The 12,670-nt window shown below is 38.5% G+C and overlaps 1 protein-coding gene across 1 annotated transcript in view; it reads right to left on the bottom strand.

Annotated features, from left to right (window-relative positions):
- CADPS2 (calcium dependent secretion activator 2) overlaps positions 1 to 12,670 on the bottom strand; it is a 486,663-nt gene that overhangs the window by 150,808 nt on the left and 323,185 nt on the right. Inside the window, exons 10-11 of the mRNA XM_054725984.1 lie at positions 2,994 to 3,102; positions 1,473 to 1,673 (exon numbers count right to left, since the gene is read on the bottom strand). Coding sequence (XP_054581959.1) covers positions 1,473 to 1,673; positions 2,994 to 3,102 — 310 coding nt within the window. The remainder of the gene's footprint in view (positions 1 to 1,472; positions 1,674 to 2,993; positions 3,103 to 12,670) is intronic.

Here is a 12,670-nt window from a genome sequence, read left to right as displayed (position 1 = left end):
TGCACTGCAAGAAAAGTCAAAGGAAGGCCTTCAAGAAGAAATAAAATATCTCTCTGAGAGAATGAGGAGCACCAGAAGTGGGTGAGTATATACCATTTTCCCTTATTACTTAAATTTCTTGAAAAGGTAACTGTTTAAGGCAATAATGCTAATAGCAATGCATTGTGGGATTTCGCACAGAGGTAGAAGTTAAATGTATGGCCAGACTAGCTCAGAGGCCAGGAGGGAAGAAATGGAAGTCTACTCCTGTAGGGTCCACATACTATGCACTGAGTGATATCACATGATGATGGAGTGTGGTAAGTTTAAAGGTATATCATTTAACCCCAAAGCACAAAAGTGGCTGGAGTTCATATTTCATCTGTAATATATTTGACTAACGTGCCTTTAAGATGTCCAGATGTGACACTCAAGGGTGCCAAAAAGAAAAGGGAGTAGTTATTTGAAGCATAACAAGTAGGAAAAGAAAATGCACGTCAAGATGTTACTCCTCTAAGAAGAATCTTGAGAGTAAAAGGTGCTGATTGAAAAGTCATCGTTTGAGCTTAAATTTATAGACAAACGAATTTATTTCAGGAGAAACTAGAGAAGTTTTACAAAGGAGCATAACAAATTAGAACATTTGGCCTAATGATTATAAAAGCCATGCTTGAAAATGTTTCTATCGTTCCATAATCTGTTATTAATCACTTATAAATTCAAGTGACAAATATATTTCTTGTTTTGATTTATTAATTTTTAGAGAGAGAAAGAGAAATATTGATTTGTTGTTCCACTTATGTTGCATTAATTGGTTGACTCTTATATGAGCCCTGATCAGGGATCAAACCTGAAACCTTGGCATATCAGGACAATGCTCCAATCAACTGAGCAACCCCACCAGGGCCAAAAAATATAGTTCTTAATGATTTAAATTAGCATTCAAAAATTGACATAAATATTAAGATATTTAGAAAAAGAAAGTTGGCTTGATGACTTATTTTTTTTTTTATCAATCTACAACAGAAAATAGCCCTGTTATCCTCTGAGTTATGAAGAACAAATCTAGAAAGTAATAGTTCATCATTTTGGTTTTCAGAAATCCTATCAATGCCAATTTCATTTTGCAATACTTTCTTATTTCTATAAGACACAATTAAAATTTCTATAGCACACATGAGTACTTAAAACTACAAAATTACAAAAGTTAAAATAAAATTTCTTTTGAGAAGTTTTGGAAAATGTTCTTATATGCTATTGCGATTCCCAGAGATACTCCAATGCTTGGCAAATTCATGATTGGAAACCATTTACTCTAGATCTGTGTGAAAAATTAGATAACTAATTCTATGACTATTAATATGAACTACTTTTATTCAATTAGGAATCAGTTCATGATGTAAACTATAACACTGAACAAATTTGCCTCAGATGATTTTATATCTCATTAAGGTTATTAATTGATAATCAAATTATTTTTTAATAAAACTTACAAAGCTGAGCATCTGCTTGAAGAGTTCCTCCTTTAGGATTCAGCTTCTGGGTTTGAATTGCAGGAATGGGTTTATAAGATTGACCTGTGGCCCTATACATGGCTTGAACCCATAATATTCTATCCTGTTCATCATCACTGGCAAATATAACAGTGTCTCCTTCTTTAACAGCATTGAAGAACATGCGACCACCCTGAAGGCCTGTGGAGGGAGAAAGACATCATTGAAAAGTCACACAATTGACAGATTTTAATCTTACTCACTAAATGGTCTCATGGAAAGGAATCCATTTGATACTAGCTGCTCAATGCTTTAGTTGAGGATCAAACCAAGAATTGTAGGAGAGACAATAAGAGAAAGGATTAAATCTCCATATTGCTTTGCAAATTAAAAATAACCTAGGGAAATAAATAGTCCATGTCACGGTAGCATTGTGCAAGACATACAAGCCTACCCCATAGAAACGCATACTCTAGTCTGACGGTTCATGTCAGAGAAGTGCTTATCTGTAGGCAAGCTTTTCATTCTCTGTGCAGAACTATGTGATGAGTTTAGCTGGAAAAAAATACAGATAGGCAAAAAAATGATACTTTCATTATAAGGTATTTTATCTTTTGCAAAATTCTTTCACACAGAAGGTATTTTTCATTTTTTAAATTAATGAAAAATTAGTGCCTGTGATCACAGATTTCTATTTTTAATCTCTATATGTTAATTTCTCAATCTCTATACTTATTTACATTTTTCTTAATATCACTTAACTGATTTCACCAATCTCCACATGTTGTTTCGTTCCCTCACTGCCTCACCAGCTTTAGTAACCAAGAGTCTAGAACTGGACCTAGTGTTAATATGGAGGGAGGGAAGAGAAGCACAAGAATGTGGTGCTGGGGACAGAATTGGGAGAACATATAATAATTCATTTGCCATTTCTTTCCCTCTTTCTGTCTCTCATACATTTTGCTTTCCAGTAAAGAAGTTTAAGTAAACATTGGTGCTATTTCTCATCTAATTTTTCTGTTAACAGTAACTTTCACATATTTCATACTCGTACTAAGACAGATATTTTCAACTGGTGTGCTGCAGGAATGTTTAAAACATGCAATACCTGACTACTGAGTCAAGGGCACACTGACCTCTTTTCCCTTAGACTGGAACATAACAACATGACAACAGCCAACACAACGGCAGCCATCCCGTGGGAAGCACATCTACTTTTTTTTTGGTCAGAATGGCCAAAAAATTTTTTGAGTGTGCCACAGAATTTTAGTAAGTAGTTTATGTGTGCTGTGAGATGAAAAAGATTGAAAATCTCTGTACAAAGATAACAGAGATGATGAGTATGGCTACAGTGAAGTAGCCCTCAAAAAGATACAGTTTGCTTTTCATAAAGCCTGTCCAGGAATATAAGCGAAATATGCACCCCAGTCATTGAGTGGATATTGTAGAACAGAGACGGGGTGTTTATGAGAACTTGATGAATACGTGAATGGCTGGGAAAGTGATTCAACTCAGAATTACCTGGGTGGGGATCTGTATAATCCACGGTGTATCCTTCAAGCTGCATTAGTTCTTGCGGCTCAGACTTTTTTTCTCTATAACTGCACATAGCAAAGGTGTACTGGCTAACCTGAACGAGAAAGAAGTTTGCAGATTGGTTGCATGAAATTTGTCTTTTAGATGTTTCTGACTCTTTGCCCAAATAGAACAGAACATGATATTCCTATAAAGTATTAAATGTTAGCGCGTTTCAAAACCGAGCTCCCAGAGGAAGGCGCCTTTCGTCTGTCAGCTTGCAGTTGTACCACCTTCCACGCCGTGGCCCGGCATTTCCAAGTCAGTGAGCCACTAGTCAGGCTTCTGGGGTGCTAATAGGAGCATCATAAAAAAGTATTCATGTTAAAAACAAGTGTGGAATGACTGGGTTAAACAAAGATAAGCAGGCTTCTTTCACCACAGGTTTTATGTTCTTTAATAAGCTAACCTACACCGTGAATCTCTAGGAGTGAGATCTATTAGGAGCATTTGCAAACTTCTATGATAATGGGACTTGAGTTTCAAGTGTACTTCCTTCAAAACTTTTAAGTGAAAAAGATCTCAATAGAAGTTGGGAATTTACAGACCCGCCTACCAAACCCACAGGAAGGTCTGGCGTGCAGTAAGTGTTAGGTAGCAGTGACCTGGCAGGGCCGAGACCTGCTCTTTCTCTTCATTCTGCTGCTCCAGTCAACTGGCTTCCGGCTATGCTGCCTGGCGGAGGTAGACCGTGCTGTGGGCAGCTCTGCACACCTCCCTGACTGCTCCAGCTGGGCTCACAGGCCCTATATGGACCAACCACTGCAGCCAAGGGGGGACCAAAGTACCAGTGTGAGCCCTGTTTGGGTCAAGAGCTCACATGCTACAATAGGCAGGCCCTTAGAAGTCCCCTCCCCTCCCCTCCCCCCCAAAGATAGGGGAGGTGCTGTTTCCCAGCAGGAGAAAAAAATGTTGGTGGATCAGTAAAATCTAAATTGCAAAATACCCTACAACACAGGATTCCACGGAAAACAGCTTGGTTATTGTGAATCATATCTCTTTCCACTTTGAAACATGACATGAAACTAAGGAAACATAAGACCATCTCTCAACAGACATTACTTCAAGAGGACTCCAAAGACCTAATTATAACAGAAGAAGCGATGGCATGGAGTACAGTAGAATTTAGAAACTGTCCTTATTAAAGGACATCATTAAGAAAGTAAAAAGGCAAACACTGAGGTTACCAGAGAAGAGAGCATTCTGTAGCATACACTCCTGCCTGAGTTTCCAGCCTCTGGGCTGGCCTGTCTGGAGAGTCCTGACTGATACCTGACTATTTACTGTGCATTCCCTTTGGTCCAGCAAATCATCTAAAACCATATCCCAAGGAGACAAATGGACAAGTATTCAAAGACTAGAGGCCCAATGCACGAAGATTTGTGCAAGAATGGGCCTTCCTTCCCCTGGCTGCGGGCACCGCTTTCGCTCCGCCCAGAGCCGCCTTTCCACTCCAGCTGGGAGCCGCCTTTCTGCCTTCCCACGCTGCCCAGAGGCCTGGAGCAGCTGGGGTGGTGCGGAACGCCTGCGTCATGGCCATGGAGACAACGCAAGCGTCCCACCCTGCCCTCGGCCGTTCCGCACCTATGTATGAAAATTAACCCACCATCTTTGTTGCATTAATTTGCATACTCACTCCTGATTGGCTGGTGGGTATTGCAAAAGTATGGTCAATTAGCATGTTACTCTTTTATTAGTATAGATGCTTGTGCACTGTGTTCATTGCAACCTTGAATATAAGAAACGCCAACAGTGGTTCAAATACCTTATGGCAGGACCACACAGTATAATGCTCCATAGCCATTAAAAAGATATGACAGATTTTATTTTTCTGGACATGAAACTATTTCTAAGGTATCTTATAAGATAAAGAGCAGGTTAAAAACAAAAATACAGAGTGTAATTTCACAGTAAACACTATACATACACATAAATAGAAAGGATATATACAAAATATTAATAATGGTTATTATTGGATGGAGACATTATAGGTTATTATAAATTACTAGAGGCCTGGTGCATGAATTCGTGGGTCCCTTGGCCTGGCTAGCAATCGGGGCTGATGGGGGTGGGGTGGGTGGAGGGCTGGCCAGCCAGCTGGGGGGAGGGACCACGGGAGGTTGGCCAGCCACAGGAGGTTGGCTATGGGAGTGCACTAACCACCAGGGGCAGCTCCTGCGTTGAGCATGTGCCCCCTGGTGGTCAGTGTGCATCATAGCAACTGGTTGACCGGTCGTTTGGTTGTTTAGGCTTTTATATATTTAGATTTTTTTCAGTGTTTTGAGTTTTTTCCCCAAAGATTATGAATTATTTTAATTTACAAAAAGTACAGCTATTTCCAATTTGAAAAACAAACAAACAAATCCTTGTTTGGAAAGAGTGAGGCCAATAACTTGAGACACTTGTGGTTCCTGCTACTCTGAAGGTTTTCTTTTCTTTTTTCACCTCACAGACTGTCAATGAACTTACTTTTCACCTGTCTATGCCTAAGGCTTGCAGATGAAACCCAGTGGTTCACACAGTGGTTTGTTATTAAAGAAGGCTTCAGTTTTCTTGTGAAAAAAGGTCTGATTGTGGGGTTTTTCTTGTGTTGAACAGTAAACAATAACATCGCATTCCATTACTTATTCTAAAAAAAAAAAAAATCATTCTCTTACTTAAGAACAGTAACTTAGTCCAAAGTCCCACTATTCTTCCATAAAGTGGTTTAATGCAGTGTTATCTTTAAAACAGGATCAGATACTTCAAACATAAACAGAAGTACAATAATATTCTAACATGTATATATCCCTCACCCATTTTTTTGAATCATAGCTTTTTGTGTACTTATAACCTTTAAGTTGTTTTTTTTAAATGTTTTATTATTTTAGAAAGAGAAGAGGGAAGAGGGGGGGAGAGAGAGAGAGAAACATCGATATGAGAGAGAAACAGCTATGGCCTCCTGTATGCACCCTGACTAGGGATTGAACCCGAAACCTGTGTATCTGCCCTGACGGGGAATCAAGCCATGATCTCCTGGTTCATAGGTCAACACTCAACCACTGAGCCATGGTCAGCTGGACTGGTTAAAGAAGTTTCAATTTCACTATTATTTTTCTTCAGATGAGGTAGTTTGAGTGATTTGGTTTGTTCAAAGAGAGAAACAAGAGAAAAAAATATCTGGGTGTTTAGCATAAGATGAGGTAATGACAGCTATTTTTAGAGAAAGGGCTGCCTGTCTTTCCTATGCTATTCTTTATGTCTGGTACCCCTGTTCTCTGGTTTATTGACTTAAACAACAGAAACTTATGGTCCTGTAGTTCTGAAGGCTGGAAGTTTAAAATCAAAGTTTCTGCAGGGTTGGTTCCTTCTGATAACTAGGGAGAATCTGTTCCGTGTCCCTCTCCTGGCATCCAGTGGTTTGCTGACAATTTGGGGCATTCCTCGGCTTGTAGATGCATCATCTTCACCTCTGAATCCATCTCCCCTGGGATTCTCCCTGCACATGTCTGTGCCCCAATTCCCTCTGTTTATGAGAGACCAGCCAGGCTGGACTAGTGGCCCGGGTTTCTCACCTTAATCACACCTACAACAACACGATTTTCAAATAAGCTTACATTCTGAGGTACCATTCTGAGGTACTGGGAGGTGGGACTTCAACATAAGAGGGTTTTACTCTTTAGTCTAGTTTTGTAGATTTAATATATATATATATTTATTCAATAAAGTCCATTTCCCAGTTAGAAATTGATTTTTGATGAATAGGTTTTAAAAAATTTTATGACATTTCCTTTCTTTTCTATTTAAACCTAATTGTTTAGTGGCATCTTCCTTATGCTTTGTTTTTACTCTTCCTTTGTTCTTTTCCTTCAATTTTTTGATTCTATAGCCGCTTGTCTCTTTTATTTCTTTATTTCATCCTTTCTTTTCTCTTGCTCTCTACCTTTGACTGCAAATGATATATGGCTATACTATATTTTTAATATTTGTTGGGTCATTTAAAAAATGCTTAATATAAGTGTTGGCAGTGGAAATGGGGCCCTTTCACATTTCTGGGCACCCATACATGGGAGAATGAGGTTTAGTGGTAAGATTTATTGGGGTTGAAATAAATGGCTGCCCCCAGGTGAATTTTGTAGCCTTTTTTTATTAACTGAAGAGAAGCATGATAGTGTGATGAAGATGATTTTGAAGCATAATACTTATTTCCTAAGAATAAAATTCCAACCCAGCCGGTGTTGCTCAGTGGTTGAGCGTCAACTTATGAACCAGGAGGTCGTAGTTCAATTCTGGTCAGGGCACATGCCCGGGGTGCGGGCTCTCTCATCATTAATGTTTCTATCTCTCTCTCCCTCTCCCTTCCTCTCTGAAATTAATAAAAATATGTTAGAAAAAAAGAATAAAATTCCATTGGGGGAGTCATGGAAGTAAGAATTCATGGAGAAAAAGCAAATAATATTTAATTTGCAATGGCTATAGGTGAACATAAAATCACAACAATGTTTAGATTCCATTGGGCATTTTTATGATTGATTTAATATTTTTATTGTCGAACTTGCATCCATTGCAACTATTTAAATTTATTAAAATTTTACAAAGACCTATAATTGTACACAATTATTTTAAGGGACATATTAGCAAAATAGTTTAAATGCTGAAGTGAGTGCTCTTTCCTATCTGGTGTTTTAGGAGGACACATCTGGTCCTTTCTAGTTATCCTTTAGAGATATGGAATTACGCCTTCATTGATTACTAGCCAGAATGGTAAATAGCTGACTTTAGTTTCATGTGCATTTACTATTTTCATATCTTCCTCTGTGTTTTTGTGGGTATTTCCCTCTCTTTCTTATTCATTCATTCAACAAATATTTACTGAGCATCTACAGTGATATTTTCTAGGCCTTGAGGCTGTAACAGTATCATCTGCATCAGAATCAGAAACAACAACGAAAACAATAGAAAGGAAAAGAATTAATCTCACAAAGTGAGAATGGAGAAGACTGAATTACACATAAAGGGATATATATAAAAAAATGTTGGTGGTGAGTTGTTTTGAGGAAAAATAAAGCACAGTAAAGAGAATCACACTGAAGGGCGTCTATTTCAATAGAAAAGGGCTCTCTGAAGACAACCATAGTAAGGTATTTCAATATAACAGATTTAACAAAAGAGTCTGCTCTTTCAAACGCAGGTACCACTTTCATTCTCTTCTACCCTCCCCACCCCAGTTACTTATCTGCATTCTTTCAACTTATCTTTGGCAAGACCTCTGTACTTCATTTTGATTTCCTGTGACACAGAGACAACAGGAACGTACGTTTCCAGGTTTGAGAAAATTAGAGATAACGGACATGGAGCACCTAGCACAATGCTTGCCTTCTATGCAGTAGTCTCCCAATAAGTCAAACCCAGTTGTCAGGGGACCATTCTTTTCTCACCCTATTCTCTGTGTCTTCCAAGAGTCATTTCCTTTTGGGTTAGGAATGCAGTTTGTTGCTGCAACACAGTGAAGGCACCTGACTGATTTGGGGAGTGAACTGATGGTCCGGCCATATGCTTTTTCGCTGTGAATGACCTGGGGACTGGTTTCTTTCATGTCTTGGCCTTCTGTCTCCCAGCCTCACTTGGTTCTCTCCCTTTCTCTTTCTCCACACTCATCGTTTGTCTCTTTCCATGAAGAACACAGTGACTATGTTGTGGCAGATACTTGTTGAATGAATACATAGATGAAAAAGAAACGGAGGGAGAAAGAAGTAGGGATGCCGCTAAATGTAGTTTTCTATGTTACCCCCTCTATTTCTAATGGACATGATCTTGAATATATATTTCAATGTATATATTTAAAATTATTGTTCTCTCAAAAAATAATTGATCTCTAAAGCTCTTTATATAAATCATGTTCATATATTATCATGCATTAAAGAATCTACACTTGACAGGTGTAACCCACCAAAAATGCTAAACATTTGCTTGCTATTTAAGATCTAGCCTTAAAAATTCCATGTCAAAGGCTCCTTGTCTTTTTACATAGTGTAAAATGCTTAATCAATGCTGCCTTTTCTTTATATACCAGTGACTTAAACACAAGGTCCAGTTGCTGTGTTATCTTCAGGTTTAAGTATGGTACTTTGAACTAGCTTTAAATAATACAATTGTTTCTTAACATGATGGATAAAATTGTAAGTCCAATTTCAAGATCTTGAGAGGTACTCCATAAGAAACCCCCATACAAAAAACCAGTAGCTTTAGAGGAATCACCTACTTTCTGAAGCCATGTTGATTTAAATGATAAAGTATTAAATACTCATTTTCTTTCATTCTTCTTTTAATATTCTGTTAATTTTAACATCTCAAAAGTCACCAGACAGACCCCGAATCCGTCACAGATACCTGGGCCTTGAGTTTAATGAAGAGTGCAGCTGGAAGAGGAACAAAACACCAACGACTAGCAAAGCTGTCACTGGCAATTAAGAAATCCGACCCCGGACACAACTGAACACGTGCAGTTTGGCTTTCAAATACGTTGGTTCCAGAAGCAACTACCTATTTCCAGAAAATGGTGCTGCCTTTTGTGCTTCTTTGGATTCCTCTAGTGTCTCCAATGACTTTCACTTGTGCCCTTCTCTTTTGCAAGGTCATGCCAAATCACATTCCTGAGGCAAAGCCCACACCCAGTCTGCAGGGCCAACTCAAGCGAACCATCGCAATAGTGCTAAAACTTTGCTGCTACCCCTTGGCAGGCAGTATCCAGATGAAGGGTAATGTGGAGAAGTTACATTCTGAAAGAAATGTCAACATCGGTTGGCACTAACAGTTAAACGAAGCTGCTGAAAGACAAAACAACAGGGACCAGGGGGTCACCCTGCCCACTGTGCTCCTAGCTGGAGGCAGTCTGCGGCCCTCCCTCTGCCCATCACCACATGCCAGGGAGTAAAAGAGTAACAGGTGGTCTGACCTATTCTGATCTAGTATTTGTTTTCTCCTCTAAGCTTTCAAGTATATTACTGAACAAAGCTTATATAATATACTACATTGCAATGAAAAATCCTTTCAGCAAAAGACAGCAATGATGTACACTCAATGTCCTTAACCCAATCCACTCGTAACAACTCCAAAAATAATGGATTTGTTGAGAATTGGGGGATTTAAACTGACTTAAATCTGAGGGCAGCAGCGTTAAATCAGGTTCTGACATCACGACCTATGACAGGTCACTGTAACTGAAGGTGCTCAGGTCCCACGAGGTGTCTGCACCTGGTCTGGGCAAGCTCCCATTTTGTTTTCAATTGCCAACCTGTTCAACACCTGCCCATGTCCACATGGCTAAGGGCTAACTATGAGTTTTTAGAGACCACAGCATTCAGGTTAGTAGGCTGTATTCCTGCTGCAGGGATCATGTTAACAGCTGGCAGCTTAGCAACTGCCACCATCTAATTTCAGTAAAGATTAAGGCTTAAAAATCCTTAGCTGGAAACGCTCCTGGCAGAGGCCAAAGGTGCTGGTAGAATTTCTTTTTTTTTTTTTAAATCTCATAGCTTAATTTAATCAAAGAAAATGAATATATCTTCAAGAGCATGATGGATTTAGGGGAACTATATATTTATTGTCTTGACTGAATGGCATAAAAAGACTTAGCAATCAGTGTATATAAATTAGAAAGAGAAAAGGCAGTCTTTTAAAAACAATGTTCAGAGCTATTCAGATATATTCATTTATTTAACAAATACTTAGTTTCTACTCATAGTAGCTTATAAGAAAGACAATGTCCTTAGTTTCATGGAGCATATATTCTAGGAAAGGTTAAAGAGATAATAAAAAATAAATATGGAAGTAAAAAATAATTTTGATTAGAGATAAATGGTCTGGGAAATATAATGTGATAGGAGTGAGTTGAGGGGTGATCTAGATTGGGAGGACAGAAGATGCCCATTTGAAGTGGCATGTGACCTGATCCCTAAAATGGGAAGGCAGAATGAGCCACCATGAAGAAAATGAAAGCCAGCTAGCCAAGCTTCAACTGGGTCAAACACCACCACCAACAACCAACAACAGGGGACTTAATTCAAAGGCATATTTGCATAGAAATCACATTTAAAAAGCACACCCATATTATACATTTAGTTGAGGTATCTTTGAAGAACAGGGCTGATGACTTGGAGGTGCTAAACTCCAATTATTGGCATTTATCTGGGCGCAGAATAGTACAAGTTAAAGGTGCTGCTCAGTAACAGGGAGGGATCCAGCAAAGAGGAAACTAGGGGCCAGAATATGCAGGACCTTCTCTAGATGATGGTCAGGGGTATTCTAAGCGTAAGGGGAAGTCATGGAAGGATTTAAGCAGCAACTTGGCAAAATAAGAGTTATGTTCAAGTAGATTATTCTGGCAATGAAAAGATTGTAAGGCGAATGGCAGAAAGTGGAAGCAGAGAGAAGATGGGAGTCCATGTGAAGAATGTAGGGGTCCCATTGTATGGGAGAGCATATTTGCCAATGATACATCAGATTAAGGGTTAATTTCCAAAATATATACCGTATTTTCCGGCGTATAAGACGACTGGGCATATAAGATTTTCCTGGGTTAAAAAGTCATCTTATATGCCGGAAAATACAGTAGTCCAATATATCTAATCCATTATATCTAATCCCATCAATATAGTCCAATATACCGTATTTTCCGGCATATAAAACGACTTTTTAACCCAGGAAAATCTTATATGCCCAGTTGTCTAATATGCCGGAAAGTACGGTAAATAACTCATAAAACTTAACAAAAGGAAGACAAACAGTCCAATTTAAAAATGGGCAGAGGACTTGAGTAGACATTTCTCCAAAGAGGATAAACAACCCCCCAGGACTGATCTAATAAAGCCTAATTTTCATATTAAAGCAATCAGTATATTAAAAATGCTTTTGCCTGTTGTCACTTAACCAATCTCCAATAAATATATGTCGCAATTGAGCTCCTTGGTATTTACCCAAAGGAGTTGAAAACTTATATCCGCACAAAAAAATCTGCACATGGATGTTTAAAGTAACTTTATTCATAATTGCTAAAACTTGGAAACAACCAAGATGTCCTTCAGTAGTTGAATAGATAAATAAACTGTGGTTCAATCCAATGGAGTATTATTCAATGCTTTTAAAAAGTGAGCTTTTAAGCCATGGAAAAACCTTAAATGCATATTACTAAGGGAAAGAACTCAATTTGAAAAGTCTACATACTGACTCCAACAATATGACATTCTAGAAAAGGCAAACTATGGAGACAATAGAAAATACCAGTGGTTGCCCGGTGAAGAAGAATGCACAGGCAGAGCACAGAAGACTTGTAGGGCAGTGGAAACCTCTGCATGGTATTATAATGATGGATACGTGTCATGTTACATTTATCCAAATATACATAATGCACAACACAAAGAGTAAACCGTAATGTAAACTATTGAGTTAGGACGATCATGGATGTGTCAATGTCAGTTCATCCTTGGTAATGAATGTATCAAGTGATGTTGATAATAGGAGAGACTATGCATGTGTGGGGGCAGGAGTTATATGGGAAATCTCTGTACCTTTCTCTCAATTTTTAACCTAAAGGTGCTCTTAAAAATTAAGTCTTACATAAAACAAAGGAAAAATTTTAAAAAAAG

The sequence above is a fragment of the Eptesicus fuscus genome, chromosome 14 (assembly GCF_027574615.1).
Source record: "Eptesicus fuscus isolate TK198812 chromosome 14, DD_ASM_mEF_20220401, whole genome shotgun sequence".
NCBI lineage: Eukaryota > Metazoa > Chordata > Mammalia > Chiroptera > Vespertilionidae > Eptesicus > Eptesicus fuscus.
Note: the sequence above shows the minus strand (reverse complement) of the source record. Positions and strands in the feature narration are given on the sequence as shown.